This window comes from Sinohyriopsis cumingii, chromosome 11 (assembly GCF_028554795.1).
Source record: "Sinohyriopsis cumingii isolate HCF-2022 chromosome 11, ASM2855479v2, whole genome shotgun sequence".
In the NCBI taxonomy this organism is placed as follows: Eukaryota; Metazoa; Mollusca; class Bivalvia; order Unionida; family Unionidae; genus Sinohyriopsis; species Sinohyriopsis cumingii.
In genome coordinates this window covers 15,534,331-15,558,743 of record NC_142971.1, presented here as the reverse complement: position 1 = coordinate 15,558,743, position 24,413 = coordinate 15,534,331, and the positions used below count along the sequence as shown (strand labels likewise).

At 35.8% G+C, this 24,413-nt stretch overlaps 1 protein-coding gene across 2 annotated transcripts in view; it reads left to right on the top strand.

Annotated features, from left to right (window-relative positions):
* The first annotated feature begins 17,169 nt into the window (after positions 1 to 17,169).
* The window catches only part of LOC149787651 (PAX-interacting protein 1-like), a 95,946-nt gene continuing 88,702 nt past the window's right edge, over positions 17,170 to 24,413 (top strand). For both annotated transcript variants that reach the window (XM_089973851.1, XM_089973850.1), the window contains exon 1: positions 17,170 to 17,313. In XM_089973851.1, coding sequence (XP_089829977.1) covers positions 17,227 to 17,313 — 87 coding nt within the window. In that variant the 5' untranslated portion in view covers positions 17,170 to 17,226. The remainder of the gene's footprint in view (positions 17,314 to 24,413) is intronic.

Below are 24,413 nucleotides of genomic sequence, written 5' to 3'. Positions count from 1 at the left end.
TCAAGTCTGATATCAAGTCGGGTTCCTGGACCACAGTAATTATATCCTTGAAGATGTTTTTCTCCTGGGTATTTAGCCCACGGAGCTCCTGGCAGCGCTGTTAACTTGGCTGCGATATCACCTCCGCTTTTTTTTTAATAAATCTAAATTTTTTTGTGCCACATCGTTCACACTTGCCCGTTAGCGCTTGTCGATTATTTTTTGTTGTAATTGTTGTTGTATCCGTAGTTGGGGTACGTGCTCGGCATTTCACACAATATAAATCCATATTATTTTATGATATATCTAATGGAAATCACTGACTTTTCCGCGACAATGCGACGAGAGCCAATCAAGCATAACTCAGTGCTGCCAAATTCTGTTCGAATGATTATCATAGGTCCATCTGGGTCGGGTAAGACACAGTTGTTACTTAATTTAATAATGAAGTGGATGAAGTGGGATAAATTATATTTGATTGCCCCGTCTGTGGACGATCAGCGATGTTATCAAGTGCTAAAAGATTTTAACGAGAGTGCAAAAACAATCAGTGAGACCGACGAAAACGTAGCTGAATTCATAACTGACATAAATGATGCATCCGGCATTGATGACATCAATGGATCAATTAATAATCTAGTAGTGTACGATGATGTCATGCTGGATAAACAAACAAACCCTGCGAGAATATTTTCCCGTGGGCGTCATAAAAACACTGATGTCTTTTATGTGACTCAACGGTATACACAAATTCCAAAAGTGATCAGAGATAATTGTAACGTTCTTGCAGTGTTTAACGGAGTCGACGCACACACGCTGAGAAATATTCATCAGACTTGGTGCAGTGGTGACATGGACATCAATAAATTCAGAAATTTCTTTAGTCATGCTCAACGAAAACCACACGGGTTTGTGACGATAAATTTACATGATCCTCGGACACGATACGAGTTGGGTTAGATACATTTTTTAACTAAAAATCCTAAAATGATTAGCAGCAGAGAGACTACGCCACCAACGTCGCCGTCGTACCCCCCCCCCCCCGTGAAGAAACTATTTTTTATAGCGAGTTATCGCTGTCGAAATAACCCCGTTAGCCAGAAAAGAGGATTTAGTCATCATAGTTTCTGGCTAGAAGGGTTAATTTTGCGAAATAAGACCTTCTATCAGAAATGTTTTTGATAGATGGTCCTGTTGGACGAAAAAGTTGGTGGGCCCAGTCTCTCTGCTGCTGTCACGGTTAGAAGTTCTCATAGGAGGAAAACGTGCCGGAAATAATTCACCAGAAATAATTAATGAAGCATCTGATATTTGTCGGCGATTATTTCAAGGTGGTATCATGGATATCGGCGTTTACCGAGAACTTATCGATGAACTTGTTGATGACTAGTTGTTAGATAAATAGCAAATTAAATAAGATGATCATACATAATAATCATCGTAAACCAGTACAGATCAGAGCGGTAAACTCACGATTACCAATCTACAGAGCTACTTACGGAGATGGACTTGGTGATGTTATTCAGGGATTATTTACAAGGATAGCTCCAAAAGTAGCACCCGTTGCAAAACAATTATCGATGAAAACCATTGATATTGTTCGTGATAAAGCTCCTAGTGCAATTGTCAATGTTGCTGGTAAGGCGTTCTCGGCGATCAAAGAAAGACTAGCACGATTATTGCGACGAAAACAACAACCGGTAAAATTACCAAGTACTGAAGTTATGCCAGCAGATGTCAGTAAAATAATAAATCAGGCTGCAAATCAAAAACTAGCGGCGATATCTGAAGAAGCAGAAAAAAATATAACAGCAAATTTAATAGCAGGAAGCGGTCTTCGTCGACGATGATTTAGATCATCATTTGGAAAAATGGTAATTATAATAAAAATGTTCAAGCGCGAATCAGACCCACCATTTGACATGGAGGCACCTGTTCTTAAGTATGAATCTGTACGTGATTATCAGTTTTATTCTTATGACGCAATACAACCAAATCAGCGGGGGAGAATCGAATTACAGGTTCATGATACAAGTAGATATTTCTTGCCCGCTGAGGCGTTTATTGAAGTAGAAGGTAGACTTGTAACGACTATTGTAGCTAATACGCCATATGCCGCTAATTTGCGTGTTGGTTTTGTCAACAACGGGATTATGGCGTTGTTTGATACATGATTGATGGAAAAAATCTTGAATCAATTCAGAAGGATGTTGATGTTGCCACAACAATAATTGGTCTAGCGAGATATTCTGACGACTTTACAAGATCAGCTGGTCCAACAATGATGTTTGCTAAAGATATTACTAACCACGCTGATCATGTTCAGTATACTAAAATACGGACACCTCGAGATACTGCATCTGATCCACAACCAGTTGATTTTGAACACGCAGACAGACTAGGTGCTGCTTTTGATATTATAGGAAGTTTTAATGCAACTTACAACTTAGGATTTGCAACACGCCGAGCAGCGTTGTTGGGAGATAATAGAAATTTTTCGTGTGCAATTCCATTATCTCACATCTTTGGATTTTGCAGAAATGTTAGAAAGGTCATCTTTGGAGCTAAACACACAATTGTGCTCGTAAGAAAAGGTGATGATAATGATGCAATCTGGCGAGGTGCTGGTGTTGTTGATGGTAAAGTAAATATATCACAACTTTCATTGTGGATGCCAGTAATGACTCCATCAATTACTGAGGAACAAAAATTACTTTCTTTTATGGATCAGGGTGGTAAATCATTACTATCATGGTTAACAGTAACCACAGATGCTATTCAGAGTTCTGTTGTTGGTTTATTTACATGGCATATAGCATATCAGCAAGGTATTTCTGCACCACGACATATTTTTATTGCGCTGCAAGATAATGCTCGGACTAATAATCAAGAACGTTCACATATGATATTTGACAGCCTTGGAGTTAATGAAGTTTCCTTACGGATAAATGGACATCAAGAACCAGCTGAAGATATATTGTTAAATTTTGATCAAAATCATGTAGCGCGTGCATATCATCGTTTAATGTCATTCATGGGACGTGATCAAAATATAGATACTGGTTTGCAAATATCAAAACTAGATTTTACAGGTCTATATCCGATTTATTATTTTTCACTAGAACATCTTGATTTATCCAAACAATCTGTCGTTGATATACACTTTCGAGCTCGCGTTAATGCCCTGCCAGAAATCGCGGCTGGTCCACCAGTTGTTCATGGTCCTTACAGAGCAATCGCGGTCATACTTAGCGATAAAGCCATGTTACTTGAAGGTGGTAGTGGTAGAATGAGAGTCGTTGATGCACCAGTGGAAAATATTTAATCATGTTATTTAGAAAAATATATTTTATATAAAAATGTCGTATGGTCATGTTAATGTTACTCTGACTCCTGGTCAGGTAAAAAAGCTTCAATCAAAAAACGCCAACAAATGCGGAGCTAAAATATCACTAAAACGAGATCAGATTGGTGGTGGTCCAAACAAATTATCGTTGACAAATAATCAGATTAAACATTTCAATAAAGCTCTAGAATCAAAAACCGGAGTTCAATTTCATCTTTCTCCGAGCGCCATCAAAGACATGGTTAAAACCGGTGGTTTATTTCCACTTCTTGCGGCTATTCAAGCGTTAATAGCTGCTGCTGCTCCAGCCGTAGCAAAAGCATCCGCGTTAGGTGCTGTTGGAACATCTGCTGGAATGGCTCTAAAGAAAGCAACTGGAAATGAATACAAAAAAAAGGGATGCGGTCTAAGATTACCCGGATCTCGCTGGGGAAGAGGTCTGAGGCTTCCACGTTAGACTTTCCAGCATCAAATTTTGATTTACTTGATGTTGCTAAACGATTAAAAATAAAGGCCTTTAGAGGTGTTTTTATGCGAGATCAGTTACCAAAACAACCGAATAAACTTGAAACAGGTATTATTAATCTCGACTCGAATTCAGGACCCGGTACTCATTGGGTATCATACGCGGTTGATCCACGTGGAATCGTTTATTTTGATTCATACGGATTAGCTCCACCCGTTGAATTTATCAAGTATGTCGCGCCACTCCACGCAAGAACCTCTGGTTCAAAAGTTTGGTATTCAACGCTACCCACACAAACAATGACAGATCCGCCAATATGCGGCCGTGAGGTAATTAATGTACTTAACGCTATATCAAAATCATCCAAACCGCCACATAAAGTCGTGCATGATTATACAAGTAACCGATTCGTTGCGCGTAAAGCGTTTTAAACAACAGGTCTTATTATAATGGTTGATATTTACGGAAGATCTTCTTCTACCAGTAAGAAAATAAAATCCGACGTTGATCTGTCGAAGTACGCAACTAAAGATGAACTCGCTGATATCATGAGCCTGGCTGGAGTTGATCCAGATGAGGTTGTTATTTTTCAAGATCGATATGGTAAACTAAAAACGAGCAACATCAGATGGAATGATATAGTTCGACGAGTACTCGGTGCAGTTACGGATAATATTCCCGTGTTTACTGACGGCGGCAGAATCAGAGATTCAAGTATATCATTTACAACTATCAGAGATGAAATTGCAAGAAGCGTTGCTAATCGCGTGAAAAACACCGGCGACACAATGACGGGTGAACTCAGCATGAACGGAAATAAAATAGTAGTTTTAAGAGATCCAACATCCGACGAAGACGCAGCAACAAAAAAATACGTCGACAACGTAGATGGTAAATTATCCACGCTGCGGGCTGAGTATGACGTTCACGTAGGTACATTTTCAAGATTTCGCAGAAACCATCAAAAAACCGCTGAAGATTTTTTTGGTTCTCCGCAAACTGTTGTCATAAAACTTTCTGATATCAAAACTAACCTGGACACGATCAAACAAACACAGCAAGACATCGTAGCGGGGATTCCTGATATCGTTAACAAAACCTGTCTGATTAAAATTTCAGCCGGAATAACTCCCGGACATATCACAAACATCGTATACACAGTATCATCGGGATTTGCAACGTGGTCGCAGCAAAATAAAACTATCAAATATACCGCAACAGTCACTGGCGTGTACAGGTTGTCTGTGTTCAGTGCTGCAAAATTTGAAATATTTTAAACGTATCCATGGCGTCATTCAACGGATAGGTTTTCCGGGTTTGTATCTGTTATATTAAATAGCGGAACCGAAGAAATATTTATTTTGGAAGCAGCTGATAAGAAATTAACCGCAACATCTTACTGGTACTGTTTGGAATTTGTAGCTGAAACACCTCAATTGGTTACTACATAAAAATATATGGATGGTGCACAATACAGATACAATCAAGCGCGTGAATGGCAGGCGGCGCTAAAAGATCAAGTCGAACAACATACAGTAAAAGTAAAAAAATATCGACGACGATTAGTTATCGTTGATGTGATTGTTTATTCAGTATCCGCTGTTGTTGCTGGAACTGGTGTTATATTATCAGCGGTGACAATGATGGCACCAGTAGCCGTAACTATTTGTATTTCAGCAGCAACAACTATTGCAGGTGTGCTTAATATCATCGCAAAAAAAAATATGTATTTGCACGAACGAAAAATTATCCGATTACAAAATAAAATTACACACAGCGACGGTAGCATACTCGAAATTATCCTCGTTGTTATCAGCGAGTCTCAGTGATGGAATTATATCTGATTTCGAGTTTTCAATGATGACTAAAATATATCATGAAGGTATCGGTATTAAAGATACAAGTATTAATAATGACAGAATTACTCCAGCAGATCGTGACTAACACAACTCCGCCAAAGATAACGATGATCTCGGTAAGTTCAACTAATCCTGAATTTAGTATTAATTTTCCTACTGCAATTCCAGTAAAAGAAATAGCGTTAGCTCAATTACGGGTATATTACAGCTGGCCAAATATCAGATCAAAATCATTTAATGGTACACCAGCAAATAATTTGCTTGTATTTGCTAACAAGAACAAACCAGATGGTACTCCTGACTGGATAGATGTTGGAATACCCACTGGTAGTTATGAGATTGAAGATATCAATGAGGAATTTCAACGTAGAATAAAATCAATAACCGGAAAAGAAGAAAAAATATAAATTAACGTTCATGAACCGACGCTATCTTCAACGGTTGAGATACATTCTCCCGATTTCTCCGTTGATATTTATCAATCCACGATAAGATCCGTACTAGGTTGGCCTGAAATATCACCACCACAGATAACACCGATACCACCTGAACCAACTCGGGCTGATTTTATTACACATGAAAGAAAATTTATGACAGTTCCTGAATATCGAGGTAAATATCCGTGGAGCCAGAGGACCGGCGGTATTTCCATTTTTATAAGTGCTCCTGATGGTGAAAACCTTCCTAAAATAATAAGTAATGTACGTACTGTTGATGGAGGTGTTAGAGTATATCCACTCGTTGATGAAGAATTTATTAAATCATATTCTGATCCTGTTAATTTTGAACTTAAACAGTCAATCAACAAACTACGAAATTTATTTTCTGATAGCTACAGCGATGATGTGAAACAACAAATCATTGAGACGATAAAACATCTAAATCAGGTCATATCAGATCTTGTATACGTTAATAAAACTATCATTGTGAATATGATTTACCACGGTGATGAAACTATTGATAATTATAAAGCTAAACCATGGTTTCTCAATCATTACAAAATAACTGAACAACAATTACCAACATTTGTAATACCGGGGATTAATGCTGGAGAACTAGTAAAATTATTAAACGATCTTATCAACGAAAACTTCCCTAAAATACTCGATGCGTGGAAAAAACTAGCACCACCTCCAATTGTTCTCAGATATAATAATGATCCACATGGCGGCGGCAGACACGTATCTCCCGGAGTCGTTAATATAACCAGCACGATCGTGGTCAATCTGGTTTGTGACGTAGTCGATGGCAGCTATCAAATAGATCTCGGAAGATCAAATCAGGCTCAACAAGGATATATTTTATATACATTTACACCACAAGTTTCCCCTGGAAGTTTAATCGTGCAAGAACCAACTAATCCTGTGTATTTGCGGTGTCACAATAATATGTTAACACGAATAAATTTTAAGCTCACAGACCACCTTAATCGCTTAATTGACATACGTGGAGAAGAGCTTGTGATAAATCTGTATGTGAAATCTTAATTAATCAAGTAAATATTGTATAATGTACCAGCACGTGAGGGTTTTTACACATGACAAAGAAGTACTTGAAAACGCCATCAGAACAGCGTTTTCACAAAACATGGAGCAATTTAACGTTAATTTAGTTATTGATGAATACGGAAGTGAGGATTTCTTATTAACACAAGAACAGTTAGATGAGCTCCGTCAAAAACATATTATCGAGATCATTTGCAACAGAGATCAGATTCTAAATTATGCACACTCCTGTATTAAAGTCGATCAACTTAAAAAAATAATATTCCAGAGTAAATAAAATAAGGAGTGGATCAGAAATATTATTTATTTTATTTTATTTTATTTTATCAGAAACATTTTATTTTATTTTATTTTATTTTATCAGAAATATTTTATTTTATTTTATCAGAAATATTTTATTTTATTTTTTTTTTTTATCAGAAATATTTTATTTTATTTTATTTTATTTTATCAGAAATATTTTATTTTATCAGAAATATTTTATTTTTTCTGAATTTCAGTGAAAAATCAACAAATTTCGTGTTTTTTGAGGGGTATTTTACCCATCTTGGGTAATTTTGTCCATTAGATCGTCGGGTAAAGTTGCCTGATTCTCTAATTGATTTTAATTGAATAAAATATCAAAACCAGTAAAAACCAGTAAATCAGTAAAAAATTACATATTTTTTTTAGATAATTTTACTGATATTTGAGTTAATTTTACTGATATTTGAGCTAATTTTACTGATTTTTTGTAATTTTTACTGGTTTTTACTGGTTTTGGTATTTTATTCCATTAAAATCAATTAGAGAATCAGGTAACTTTACCCGACGATCTCATAGGTAATTCACTGAAATTCAGAAAGTAAAATAAAATATTCAGAATAAATAAATCTGAGTACCAACTAACCCATCAAAATTACAAAATTGATTGATTTACATGATTCTGAGTATAAACTAACCCATCAGAGTTATAAATTTAATTGGTTTGTATGATTCTGAGTACCAACTAACCCATCAAAATTACAAAATTGATTGATCTGTATGATTCTGAGTACCAACTAACCCATCAAAATTACAAAATTGATTGATCTGTATGATTCTGAGTACCAACTAACCCATCAATCTCAGAATAAATATATAATAATTCAGAATAAATAATAATAATTCAGAAAAAATATAATAATTCTGAGTATCAACTAACCCATCAGAGTTATAAATTTGATCATTTTACATAAATCTGAGTACCAACTAACCCATCAATTTCAGAAATAAATAATAATTCAGAATAAATAATAATAATTCAGAAAAAATATAATAATTCTGAGTACCAACTAACCCATCAAAATTGCAAATTTGATCATTTTACATAAATCTGAGTACCAACTAACCCATCAATTTCAGAAAAAATAAAATATTTCAGAATAAATAAAATATTTCAGAATAAATATAATCTCAGAATAAATAAAATATTTCAGAATAAATATAATCTCAGAAAAAATAAAATATTTCAGAATAAATATAATCTCAGAATAAATAAAATATTTCAGAATAAATAAAATCTCAGAATAAATATAATATTTCAGAATAAATATAATCTCAGAATAAATAAATAATATTTCAGACAGGGTTGCTTTGGTCGTTACCTGCTGACATAATTTTTCTTAAGTATCTTATGCGGGTACTGATTGTTTTATTCGTTTCGTACTCGCTGGATAATCCCGATCTGACCTTTTCTACTGCGACAGAAAGAGGAACAAATTTATTTACTTGATCATCGCTCACCATGGCTAGTGATTGAAACATAGCTGCCTGAATCCGCTTTATGAACTTATATTGAGATGATAGAACGTACTTATTTTCATTCTTAAGCTCTTCTAACGTTTCAAAATCAGATATTATTTTTTCAGGATTTAGTTCATCAGATATATTAATTCCGTTTTCTTCTAGTTTTTTAATAGCAGAAATAATGTCTTTGATATTTTCATGGTTCATTATATAATATATAAATCTTTAAAATAAAAAAAATTATCCCATAGCGAGTTCGTTGGGACGGCACAACACGTATTTACAGCCTCATTAAACTCGCAGATTGCCACCGCATTCTACTAAGTTTAGAGGATACACAGAACATAATATATATTTACAACCCAGAACTCGTAGAATGCCACGGCATTCTATCAAGTTCAACGGGTATACGAAACACTACCGCCTGTGAGAGCCCCTAACCCGTCAAACAACGGTCTAGAGGCCCAAGAGGGTAAAGATAATCCTCATTAAACTCGTAGATTGCCACCGCATTCTACTAAGTTTAGAGGACACACAGAACATATATTTACAACCCAGAACTCGTAGCTTGCCACCGCATTCTACCAAAGTTCAACGGGCACAAGAAATCCCATAACTCCTAGTCTGCCACCGCATCCTAGCAAGTTCAGGGATACATATAAAGACAGTACAACCTCATAACTCCTAGTCTGCCACCGCGCACTAGCAAGTTTAGAGGCAAAACACAACATTAAACCTCATAACTCCTAGTCTGCCACCGCAGCCTAGCAAGTTTAGAGGCGGTCCCATAACTCCTAGTCTGCCACCGCACACTAGCAAGTTTAGGGGCAAAACATAGCATATGAGGCCAGTATATATAGTGGAGAAACCTGGAAAAACCCATGATTGGGGGATTTTTCTTGGGTTTTCCCCTGCAACGGATCTACTATTACACAATGGACACGGTCAAGGGGAAGTAACTCAGTTACATGGATATGCTCAACGGAGTTATCCCCCCTTCAGGTAAGTAGTCTGCTCGTATACTATAGACCCAAATATTAAATAATGTGGTGATGATAGTTAACAATATTGGAAGGTGATTTTCTGCTTATATTTTTTTGAGAAAGTAGATCTGGTTATATTTTCTGTGATAAATTGTACCAAACGCGGATTAATATTAAAGTATTTCGCAGCCGCGTTCATAGACTGAAATGTAATTTCCTCACCGGTTTCATTGTTTGTAGACTTTACTACCCTCTTTCCGATTGTTTTACATCTTCCAGTATTACCACGTGCAGAGTTCTCGCTTTGTGTGACAACTCGAAGGTTGGATAAACTATTGTTCTGAGGATCCCCGTCAATATGATCGATGACAAGACCGTCTTTGATCAACCCCTTGTGACATTCGAATACGAAACGATGACATAGATAAGGTTTCTTTCCTCCAGCGTTGAACCTTAGGTAGCCAGTATTAGAAACATTACCAACCGGTCTCTTCAACCTGCAGTGTCTGATGACACCATTAATGTTTAATTCATAGTTTGTTATTGTGGGATGTGGGACAAATATATTTTGCTCCATTTATACAATAATATTATTTGTTTAAATCATTGTTTGTCTGAAATCTTGATATATAATCCTCCACAGACTTTATAGCGTTTTCACCATTATTTTTTTTTTTGTCATAATATCTTTTAAGTTCTCTGAACCGTTTTCCACCGCACTTTCCACATAATTCTGTTTTGCCTCGCACCCCAATACCACATCTCAGACACGGTATTGGTCCTAGACTTCCTCATCGTATGCCCTGTAAGTGCATCCAACAAAATTCACCTCTACAGGATTTATTGCATCGATTTACTGAACCGATCATCAACCATCTGCATTGAGACATTGTATATATAATATTTTTTATTTAAATATTTGTTTTAATTATATGAACGAGTTTGAGAAATTATCCCAAACTAGGCCTGTTAAATATAAATTCAACCTCGACAGATTATCTTCTGACTTACCAGTACGAGATTTGGTTGATCCGAAAAATAAAAGTTTGATCTCGAAAACTCACGATGCCAAAACAGAATTTTACACGGATGGTGCATCTCATACATGGTCAACGTTCAAGATTATTCGCAATACTGTCAAGGACGCCACAATGAATGACAAGCGAGCGGCAACTATCATTAACTACATCGCTGAATACGAGGGCAATCAAAAATATTTCTTCAGAGTAAAATTTATTGTATTAACAGAAACAGGTAGTTGGATTATCCGTGACAAATATGATCCTGTCCTTGGTAATAATAAAATTGCCATATTAAGTAAAAATTCCAGACCGGGTCTGTTGACGGGTATTGACAAACCGTATTATGAGCGAGCGTATCCCGTAACAGCAGTTATTTATGGAATCTATGAGATAAATAAAAAAAACCAACGTTGATAAACTGGCACCCATGAAATTTTCAAAAATAAATTGTGTAGCCGAACGAGTAATAGAACACATTACAAACGCGATGCGTGGAAACGGATTAACTGATTTAAGACGTAAAAAAATAAACTCGTGGGCTGATTCAGTTAAGGATACCGGTGCTACAATAAAAGATGTTGCTGAGTTAGGAAAAATATTAAAATTTCCAATAGCAGTATCAACAATAACGGGAGAAGTACTGTACGAATCTAAATATAAATCGAAAGGAGCTTCAATAAATATTATTGATCATAACGCGCATGCATGGACCAGCGCAGTAACAATATTTCCGCGTGATCGAACTGTTAGATTTTACCCCTCAGATAGTATGTTTGATTTTATTAACGAAATAAGTAAAAACGATCCTGTATCGGTATTTATAAGTGATGAGGAAGGTGAATTTGATCAGTTTGTCAGACCAAATGGTGAAATATATCGAGCAGAATTTCTCCATGACGAGATGAAAAATCTTGCGGAGAAGTTTTTAGAGTGCAAACACGCGGAAAATACTGACAAATTACTAACTAATTGCTTTACCGTTCCATCTGTTGCGGCTCATTTTGCCAGAGAAAGAAATTCATGGAAACCAACACGATTTGATTTACTTGAAGATGTACGCGCAAGTTGCGTCGAATACGGACACGGTGGACTATGGAATACCAAATATAATTACAATGATGTTATTTCGGTTGATATGGTTGCATGTTATCCAGGAAGTTTTCTAGGATACGGAGATTATTCTGTGTACTTTAAGAGATTTGGTCACCCTACAAACGAGATGACGCGAGTGGCAATTAATGGACCATTACCTGATTTTGATCTGACTGGATTTGCTTGTGTTGAATCATTCGAGTTTAATGAAAATCTTCACAAGATTTGTTATGTTTGGTTTGGCAGACATTTTTGTGAAAAACGTTGGGTGCCTATAGTTTTATTACGATATATGCTAGATTGTGCGATACTGACATCGTTGGTGGTCAGTGAAGCAATTATATCATATCATGCACAGACCGAAGTTTGGTTGCCCATGCCAGATTCTATCAATCTCGATGAAGTTATTAGCGAGTTTAAGGAAAAATGTCCTGATGTTTCCGAAGATGATATTATCAAAGAAGCTCCTAAAATTCTCGAGATTAAACTTAAAACCGCAAAAGATCTCGGTAGAAAAATTATAGGTAAATTTACTCAGGGTGGTGCATATGATCATAAAAGACATCACGCATGGTTAATTTTAGATGATGCCGAGTACGATTTTATAATTGCTGATACAACAGCGAGAAATATATTTGTAAATCGAGAAAGTGTTTATTTATCCGACGGAACAAAATTAGGTACGATCGTTAGTTACATAAATGACGTCTCCCCACAGTATACTCATCTAAGATCTTCTATGTTGGCTTATGTTTCTATAAATTTATTATCGATGATTAATAGATTTCCTGAGACCGCAGTCAGAGTCGCAACAGATTCGTTTTATATTTCAAGTAAATATTTAGAATCTGTTATGAAATTCACAAGTAATGATGAACGATGGGGTTCGTTGAGAATAAAAAAAGAAATATTACACAATTATACAGAATCAGCAGATGTTCCAATGAGAGATTTTTATCGTAAGGGTAATAAAATATCAGAAATGTCGAAAGCGCCGCCGGTGAGTGATCCAATAACTAGATATAAGACAGTATATCTCAATGGACCTGGTGGATGCGGCAAAACGACTCGAGCAATTAATGTTTTTAGAAATTCAGATATGATCGTGCTGACACCCACACATAGACTTGCACGCGAGATGAAACAACGGCAAGTACAATCGTGCACGTATCATAGTTTCTTTCGATGGCGCGGGGATACATGGACTCCTGAACGAATGGGAGAAAAATACATACCTAAAATAATTATTTGGGACGAGATATGTACGGTGTCATTGGATACATTAAAAATGTTTCTTGATTGGTTGTTGACGAAAAATACCGCTATAATAATGTGTGGCGATCATGGTCAACCGCCGCCTTTTGTTGGACCATCTCCACATGATTGGTTAAAAATTTCGTCGATTATTACGAAGAAATAGATGATGATCATAGAGCTCTCGATGCAAATTTAAAGGAATTAAAAAAATTAATCAGATTACAATCAAACAAAATTCAGTGTGAAATAATACGCGGAGTAATCTCAGAGACCTCAATGAACGATTTTTTAAATTTATGGAGACCCAACGATTTGATAGTAGCAAGCAGAAAAATAATCAGAGACGCTTTACAACAGCAGTTATTTCAACTACATAAAGAAAAATATTCAGAATTACCCGTACCGTTGTGTTATAGACCATCAGATACACGAAAACAGAATATTAATGTTGATATTCCAGGACAGACTGAGAATCAAAATCTCGTATTAAATGATATTGTCGCCGTTGATATCAGTGTGGTCGAAGATGCATTACACGCTGACAAATCTCCATGGGTGTTGGGATACGCTATGACGATCCACTCGTCTCAGGGATTAACTATTTCTGATACACGAGTTTGGATTGTGGACGATCGCATCGAGTGGTCAAATTTAGTCTATTTAGCGGTATCGAGGGTCAGAAATATATCAGTTACGTAGAATCATAATTCCTGAAATCGTTGATAAATTTAACATCATCGATGATGATATAATAAGAAAAAAATTAATCGGATACAAACAATCTGATAAAAAAAATAAACGTGACTTTGATCTTGATGTTGAATTTATTATTGAGTTAAAACAGCAGCAGAATAATCATTCCACAAGTTGCAATTGTATAATGTTATGGCGGTATTCGAGTAATGATTCAAGACAATTTACCGTAGACAGAAAAGATAATAGTCGCGGTCATACACGAGAAAATACCATGTTGACCTGTCTTGAGTGTAATCGACGTCGGGGTGCTGGCACCCTTGGCGCTAGTTAAGTGATCGCGGTGGTAGTTGTGTATCCTCGGGGATTATTTGTAGTTGTTCACGTGTAAATACACGTTGAGGAGCAGCCGAATCTAATCTGTAGATTGCAGGTCTACCTGAGGATCTTGTCACGGTGGATATTTTGTGTGTGGTAACACTCCAAATAGGATCAGTCGCTCTTTTTTTTACCACCTTCAAGTTCACCCGGTTCATATAAATATCTGACTGTAACATCACCCAATATTTTTTGTTTTACAACATCTTTTCGTTGTGTTGGTATATTTTTTTTGTAATTGCATTAATGGGTTTCATGTTGGTTGTTCGTGTAATCTCATTATTTAATGCAGCTATCACGCTTGATAATCTTGCATACCCATTCGCGAGATCTTTTATCTTGAATAAATTCCTTCGCGTATTGATATCCAAATAACCGCTCAGCGAGTGTTCGATTAAATCGCTCAACAATTGCCTGATCACGGTGAATTGCAGTATGACCTCGTCGTATTTTGGTATTATGTTGTTTCATCAACGATGATACTGGACCAAGAAATTCCTTACCAGGATCAACCTGTAATAATTGTGGCTATCGTAATGGTCCTCGTTGATAAATTCGTTCAAACGCATCGGCTACTTCAGATGATGTTTTCGTTGATAGAGGTTCTGCTTCTTTATACCTACTTGCAACATCAACTACGGTTAACGCGTACTTGTACGTTTTTCTGCGTACAGTATCATGCGGTAAAAACAGAATATCTGCTTGATGAACTTCATTAGGAACACTGACATCGAAATAAGCGTACTGAATTCGTTTCGGTGGTGGTAGGTAAATTTGCCATATTGCTTGTTTAGATAGCCACGCTTTAACAGTAGAATGTTTAACCGCTGCTGCATCAGCAAGTTTACCAATTGCTGCTTTGCCTCTCCAGTATCCTCTTGGTGAATAATAAATTAATTCCATTATATATTACCAGACCCTAATACGAGTTTACTTTTCATCGTGGATCTTGCTAACCAATTAGCTAATTTTTCTTTGATATTTTTATTTTTTATAGAATCTAGCGCGTGAATTAATTTCACATCCGCAATATGTCTATCTTGTAGATTTTTACTTTTATAAGCTACATCATGAGCGTGACAAGCTCGATCAATAGCGTTTACTGGTTCCTCGCCTGGTTTTGGGTGATCTTGATTATCGAGCCTGATATCAAGTCTGGTACGAGAACCGCAATAATTATATCCTGGTAGATGTTTTTCTCCGCTGTATTTAGCCCATGGAGTACCTGGAAACTTTGACATCAAATTAGCAATATCACCACCGCGCCTATTAGGTAAAAACGAAAATTTCTTCCTACCGCATACAGAACATTTTCCACCATACGCTATTTTTTTTATTTTTTGTTGTAACTGTAGCTAAATCCGTAGTTGGAGTTTTAACTCTACAGCGTAAGCAATATAAACTCATGTTATAATATATATGGATATAATTGATTTCTCAGCGACAAGAAAACGAGAACCTGTTAAGCATCATCCTGCGCTACCGAATTCCATCAGAATGATTATCATAGGACCATCTGGATCGGGTAAGACGCAGTTATTACTTAATCTGATAATGAGATGGTTGAAATGGGATAAATTATATTTAGTAGCACCATCCGCTGATGATCAACGATGTTATGATGTACTTAAAGATTTCAATGAAAACGCGCGATTACTGGATGAAGGTAATGATGTTATAGAGTTTATAACAGATATTGATGAAGCACCGTCCGTAGATGTTTTAGACGGATTTATTAATAATTTAGTTGTATACGACGATGTGATGCTAGATAAACAATCAAATCCAGCCAGAATATTTTCTCGCGGCAGACATAAAAATACAGATGTGATCTATGTTACTCAACGATATACACAAATTCCGAAGGTGATTAGAGACAACTGCAATATTTTAGTTGTGTTTAATGGTGTAGACACACACACGCTGCGAAATATTCATCAAACTTGGTGTGGTGGTGACATGGATATAATTAAATTCAGAAATTTCTTCTCACGAGCGCAAGCTACTCCGTATGGATTTATAACAATAAATTTACATGATCCAAGAACAAGATATCGTGTGGGTCTTGATAAAATCTTTTAACGTTTCTGATTTTTAAAATTAATAGCAGCAGAGAGGGCACCTACCAATGTTGGTCGTCCTGTAAATAAACAAAAAATAAATAAACACGTAGAGTACTTTATTTTTCAGCTACCTTTTCTAACTAGGGTTTTATTGATGGGGTTGGTTTCAACAAAAATAAAATCATCTCAAGGAAACGTTTATTTGTGAAAATCTGGACCTTTCTACGAGATGATTTTATTTTGTTTGTTTTATTTGTTTGTCGGAATTTTATGGTCTGTTCGCCCTCTCTGCTGCTAGCTATTTCACCAGCTCTAAACAATAAAATGAGAATTTAATTACAATCATAATGTTTGATTGTTTTGGGCTTTCTTGGGTTATTTTGCTTATTTTTATATTAAAACTGCATACTCCTCCACAATTTTTAATTTATATTTAATAATCGATGCAGGAAAATCATTTTACATGAAAAGTCTCTATTCTCTTTAGTTGCATGCAGGGTTAAATGCATATGCATAATGGCTGGCAGGTACACACTTAAGATATTCCCATCCCTCAATGTATAATTTCTGATTAAAAATTCAATGCAGAGAAGTCAAGTTACATGAATATGATACATACCATATTCTTCTCATGACTGTTCCGTGTTTTATCCTGGTCTGAGTAAATGTTCGGTGTAACTTTTATAATCACTGGCGAAGTTTATATTAGTCTCAGCAATATCAATAGAGGGTAATAGCCCATATATTCCGATTAAACCAGCGGTGGAGCGATATTCAGCGGGAAAATAAGCAATATCCCGCAGAATTAATGTCAAAATGACTGTAGACGCAGAAAAAAAGCTTGAAAATGAGAAAATATTTAAAGATGTTACTTACTACATCGTGGGAGATATTAGTAACGAGGTTATTAAAGAGTGTATAGTTGTAGATGTTCAATTGTTACCTAACTGTTCTGTTGCTACCTTAGACTCAGAACTGTCTAATCTTTATTTACATTATATTGGTAGCGATTTTATGGAGAGGGTTATTAAGAGGATGGTATATTTAGGGTATTATACTCCCTGAGGTCCGTATTATAAGTCAGTTGTCGAATCCAAGAGAGAAGTCATTCAGAGTTGTTGGAGTCCGTGTGATGCTTCATTTGGTATCACTGAACAAGAGATTTGCCAGAGGAACATACCACCGTGTCGGCCTATTCTGCGCGTCGTGTAATTCTGCGCAATGATACGTTATTTCTGTAAACATTGGATCACGTGTTGGTTATGATCAAAAATCCAATTTGTAACAAGAAAGAACGACCGTTCTTTAATTAAGGAAAGTGATATTCATAAAGTGATCAAAAATATCCCACGTTTTTATTCCAAATGCATATGAAAAATGTGATTTCTAAGTGTCAGCATGAAGACCCACTCCATGACCTTCTTGAACTTGTAACCCAGAAAATCTGTTTAATATTTATCTTTAGAATCATACAAATAAATACATTGTTTAAAGATGGAAATGTTTACCTTACAACAGTACTGCATCTTAATCCAAGTTTATAAATTTGCAAGAAGTTGACCCACGCCTACTTTATTATCTGCTATCCAACTTGTCAAGTTGCCACTTGAACAGATTTCTAAAGAAATTCACGTGTGTATATTCTGTTTCTAAATTCTTTATTTTGTTCTCCATAAACAAGACATTGTAAACACATTACATCCTGTTCATTGTTGTTTCTCTACAACATAATTTGCTTATTTTTATAAAATGTTGAACTTTTACTAAATGTTTTTACAAGATCAGTTTAGTTTGCTTAGTATGACATGCTGTTTAGTGGCATTGTTATGTTGAATTTTTTTAAACGAGCAATAAACCTGACCTAGTTCCTGAGCTGAAATGCTGAAAGAAAAATTTCAAAGTAATGCATATCATTTTCATAGCCCAGTGCATAAATATTACATCTTGTCAAAGCTATGCGCAGAATAGGCTGACATATCTTGAGTCATAAAAACACAGGTGGTATCCTGTGTGTCCAGAATTATTATTTTGACCAAAATGTTCTGCCAACAATTGCTGTTTTTCAAATCAGGTCTCGCTAGGATTTTAAAACTAGGAGTCCAGTACTCCCATTTTGGTAAAAATAGGAGTCCCACCATCAAAAGTTGCAGTCCTTTCTTTACAGAATCAACACAGACATGAGTGCATCTATTTTTAGATGGAGAGGTTTACATAATGTAATCACTCACTTTAATATAGCTTCATTACAACAGTCCATTGACAGGATTGCAAATTTATGGTCTATTTATTTGTCTACATCCTTGTAGTAGTTTTAGGCAATGGTTAAATAGTATCTGATTTGCTGTTTTTTTTCCTGCATTTTCACAAATACGTGTCAAGTCGGAAAACAGCTTAGACCTTAAAGCGCATCTCGCAAATTCCACAACATAGCATTGTCCCATACATTTCTAAACTACATAATTTGCATTTTAAAGTTAAATCTTTAATAAAACAATACCTTGGCTTTGCTTTCAATGATTTGTATATTTTTCTGAAAATATTTGCCCGATGATTTATGAAAACAGACAATCGAATAAACTGGTACATCCCAGACTTAGCGAAGTCCACCATTATTTCCCATTAGGCCTGCAGGTTCACTTACAGTTTCAAGCTAATTTTATGATGAAATAGTGTACAAGAGGCAGTTAATATATATCCAGATCACCGATTCTGATCTTAAAACACATGTTTGTATGTTTTATCATCAAAGGATATCATGCAGGAAATTGATAGTTGCTACCTTACTCGGAAAAGGGTTAATGGTCAGTCAACTATCAAAACATATGCTTGTGAATGGGCAAGAGTGAGTTTGTCAACGTAATTGATATCAAAACTAGGCCTAGCTACTGATGGATTGATGAATGCATTTTGCTACAACACTAGAACTAACTGGGCTAAGGCGAGGGGCTCTTGTTCGTCCATCAGAGTGATACTGAATTTTGTCAATCCAAGTAAGGATTTATTCCAAACACTAAGCTAGGTGTCACACGCTTTCTTATATTTAGCTACTGTCCTATCTGAACTATCAATTCTAGCAGCTTTAGTACTCTTCTAAATGTCATTACAATCTTCATAAGTTTGCCGTTTAACCCCAAAATACTTATCCAAATTTACGAATGGCATTTTGTCTAAGTCTCAACATGTCTTGATTCTCATGCGCTACCTATTCCAATACATTCGGAAATGAACACAATAACGAAAGCTAAAGTTGTTTATTTGATGTACTTTTATAAATGACCACATGTACATCTCTGGGTCTTTCTGATTCTGAATTCAATCACTGTAAATATCAGTACATTTTCCAACCCAGCTGCCAGTCAGAGCCTTTGAACTTGCCAACCAGCTATTGCATCATGTTCTTTTTAATGTAATCTTATAATGGCAACATGTATGTACATCAAAGGGTCTTTCAGTCACTGAATTCTGTCATTGTAAATATCAGCACAGCTAATTGAACAACACATTTTCCCACAAAGCAAGTGGCTGAAGCAGGACTGGCAAGTCTTTGAATTTTGCTGCACACCTATTACATGTATATGGCGGACTCACGCCTCAGTGATTTTCTGTGTCCCAGATCAAAAATTGGCGTCCAAATATGTGTAATTAAGCGTTTCCAAGATCTCTGCAAATGGTAAGCATTTTCGTTAATTGGTCTAATTCGGTATGTGTTTTTCGCCAGTGTTGGTGACGGAAACCTTGGATGTGCAGAAAAGTCTATCAGCAGTGAATATATAATGTTTTTTGATATAAATTAGTTGCATTTGCTTTTGTTGCTTGTTTTTGTAAATGAATACTTTGTACTTGGACAATTGTGGTTTAGTTTTTTTGTTTTATTCAGTTTTTTCATTCACCCTGAAATTAAACAATTTATGTGCCTCAAGCTGCTTTCTTTTCGAATTGATCCTGATCTGCAAGCACATGGCATTTATGCTGTTTGCTGATTAGACTATCATTAATATGGCTTTCTCCAGTACTTGTGGGATATTGGCAATTTGCTGAGGTCACATAATGGAGTAGGGAAGCTGCAAATTGTAATCCATGGTTTCTGTTCAGTGCTTGCATAGCAGAATGTGTGCATTTGAACATGGGAAGTGAACAGAATACCATATGATTGACAATACTAGGAAATACTTCAGACTGTTGTTGCCAACATAGTTTGAAAGGGTATCCTTTGTCATATTTATATCTGTAATTTATGCAAATGATGGTGTGAGAGCTCTATATCCAGAGGCAGAAATTCTCAGTTTGTGAGGATGTCCTTAAATGTTTGGATATATTTTTGAAGACTGATTGTGCTTGTGAAAAAATTCAAGATAAAGGCAGAGGAACATTATGCACGTTAACCATATACGTTGACACTACGTTAACCATATACGTTGACACTACGTTAACCATATATGTTGATACTACAGTTTTCTCCGTGGGACCATGAAGTGTACTGGTAATCACCAAATCATGCACTATAAAAAAAATCCTGTACAAATGTGTTTTTTTCACATAAAACTAACTATATACTATATAATACAAGGAATGAAAGTGATGGATATAAACAGTCATAGCACACTTCTGTTTGAGCCACTTTCTCTCCTCAGAAATGAAAAATTGTGAGCACTGATGAGTGTTGAGACATTCATTAACAATTATTAAATACCTGCACAGATTAATGTGCACACAATGTTCTGCTTTTTTTGTGGTAGACCTATTTGAGATATTTAAATTATAAATGTAGTCAGCAGTCATGATACGCAAGTCCCAGCTTATTTTTGAAATTTCCACTCCAGAATAATGATGCATGTGTTCCTCTTGTAGAATATATCTCTTGTTTCTGTTTCCAGAATGTGAAAAAAATTTGGACTGTGTAAGAGTTGTTTAGCCATCACTCACTCTGTCGAAATGATGCTGACCAGAGCAAGATACGGCTCATTGAAAATGCCTTAATAATATGAAACTGCACTCGACACTCATTTCTATTAGAGTTCTCAGTAGATTTCACCTAAGTCATTTGACCCTTGATCCCATAATCTCAAGAGTCAAAATGAAAATCTAAAACATCTGAACTGAGATTTCAGCTGTCATTAGTTTGTAAAAGTCATGAACACATAGCTGAGGTAGTGTTTTATTTGTTTAGCACACTAATATTTAAGATCTCTTGTCTCATGAGAAACGCAGTATTTTGCAAGAAAGAAATGAGCAGACTGAGACGAACACGATCATTATTGACTTTTGTACATGTCTTTCTCTCAAATTATATATGGCTGTGTATATTTGCTATATTATATATAACTATGTTCTTTATTATATTTTTAACTTCACATATTCTTTTTTTCAACTCTTCAAATGATTTTAAATGTAAAAATATATCCATACAACTATACAAGTAATATGTGAATCAGATATTAAAATTCTGTATCATAACCAATTGAGTCTGATCATCATGCACCAAATAACATGAACCAAACATAGCCAGTTTTATCATATATAGGCATTACAGTTGGTGAGCTTGTTTTTAAACATTTCTTGATGGTAGATAATTGCATAAATGTATACTAGAGGGTCTTCAGTTGACTCATTTCAAGATCCATACATCCTGATGTAGAGGGAGAGAGAGAAAGAATAGAAGAAAAATGAAATAGGTGTAAATATGGAAATCTGGGTTTGAACAATATATGTAAATGCTGATATATTTCTTAAATGGGGAAAAAGTTAGTTGACGTGAGTTACTTGAGAAATGATTCAACTTTTATTGTGATGTGTAAATATCCCAGACAAATATGACATTACAACGCATGCCACAAAGTTAAGATGGAATAACTGTTGAAGGAAGTAAGATCTCACTGTATTTCCCGGTGACCCTCATTTGCACTTCAGAGGCCCCCAAATTTTTAACTTGACCCCCATTTTTGGTACCAAAGTTTGTTTTTTATTCAGTCTGACCCCCAGTTTTGACACCAAGGTGATTTTTGACTCTCAGTCTTGCACCCCTGGGGGATACACTGTCTCATTTTTTATAGCACTGTTATTACATTGCGTACTGTGTTATTTTCCTTTGTCCCTCCAAAATGTGGAGAGTGGGTGTTGCTACACTTAATAGGTGGATGGCCATATCATTGTTTTTTTATTAAAAGACTTGAAGTCATCTTGAAAATGTAGCTTCTCATAACAGCATAGGGTTCTTAACAGATTATGTCTGGTTGGTCCTAAATGAAAATGGTGCCGATCTTTAATCCAATTCGAGTTCTAATATCTGTAAATATTGGGACAGTGAGATTAAAATTTGTATGGGACAATCAAGGAATGATTTCCTGTTTACCTGCTGGGAGATGTCCCCCAAAACCCCCTGCTTACTTTGGCAACTCACCCTCCAATTTTATATCTAATGTAAGGCCTGTAAATGAAATAGTGATCTTGGACCCAATATAAGACGGCCATTCACCATTGCAGTCCTGATATGCTGTCATTTCAGCCCATGATGAACCTACTAGCCTTTGAAAGTTCTGTTATCTTGAGCTGAGACGCATCAGCTCAATTCGCAAATATCTTTCAGTTGATGCCACTAAAACACTTGTGTGTTCATTAGTACTTTCAAGACTGGACTATTGTAACTCAATTCTGTCTGGTTCCTCTCAATATCGACTCCAGAAACTTCAAAAAGTTCAAAACACAGCTGCTCGGATTATACTTAGAGTACCACGATCAGAGTACACCTCCCCGCTGTTCTGTACCCTACACAGGCTATCCATTCGATCCAGAATCAAACACAAAATTTGTTCTCTGTGCTACGTTTCACTGTCAGACTCTAGTCCAACATACCTATCTGATCTCACCCATGTGTACACACCAGCAAGATACTTATGCTCCTCTTCTGACAATTGTATACTCATTATTCCCACTATGAAAACAAAGTCATATGGACAGTGTTCTTTTGCATACCAAGGCCCAGCAATGTGGAATGAATTGCCCACTGAACTTAGACACAAAGACACAGTGATCACATTCAAGAGGGCTCTCAAAACTCACCTATTTCGACTGCAAGAACAAACTTAAAGACCTAATAATGTTTCCTACCTGAAATATTTCTCATGTTTTTTATGTTTTAATGTTTTTTTAATTTCATGGTGTTTGTTTTTGTAATAATATTGTTATATGTTTTTTATCTTATAGGTGTTGTCTAATGTTGTAAAGCGCTTAGAGCTTCTTAAGATTAGACGCTATACAAAGTCCTCATTATGATTATTATTATTATTATTGAAAAAACATCCTGTCATCTAATTTCAATCTTTTCTTACTGCTTCATGGGTATGTAATGAAGATAATTTGGGGTAATGAGCCACTTATTATGTCTTGCTTGCCAGTGTACAACTTTTGATGCTGGTTCACTCATTGCACTGACCTATTAATATTGTCACATAATCAGATTGCATTGTTGGTGTATGCTGGTTCACTCATTGCACTGACCTATTAACATTGTCACATAATCAGATTGCATTGTTGGTGTATGCTGGTTCACTCATTGCACTGACCTATTAACATTGTCACATGATCAGATTGTAATGTTGGTGTATGCTGGTTCACTCATTGCACTGACCTATTAATATTGTCACATGATCAGATTGCTATGTTGGTGTATGCTTGTTCACTCATTGCACTGACCTATTAACATTGTCACATGATCAGATTGAAATGTTGGTGTATGCTGGTTGGTTATGTTTCATTCATTTCCACTACCAGTTGGAGTGGCACTAATTATTGTATAAGTTAATAAAATCTTTACTGCTTATTCAGTTAAGTAGAAACACCACCATAAAAAAGTAATACAATTAAAATTACCCCAGCACCCAAATAGCCCCATGGTGCTCTGCAGAGGTTTTGGAATGGAGTCTGATAGGCATTTTAAGAGTTATCCCCATTTTTATTACAAATTAGTGTTCATGGGTCTGTCACTCTTGTGTCAGGTTAATATCTGT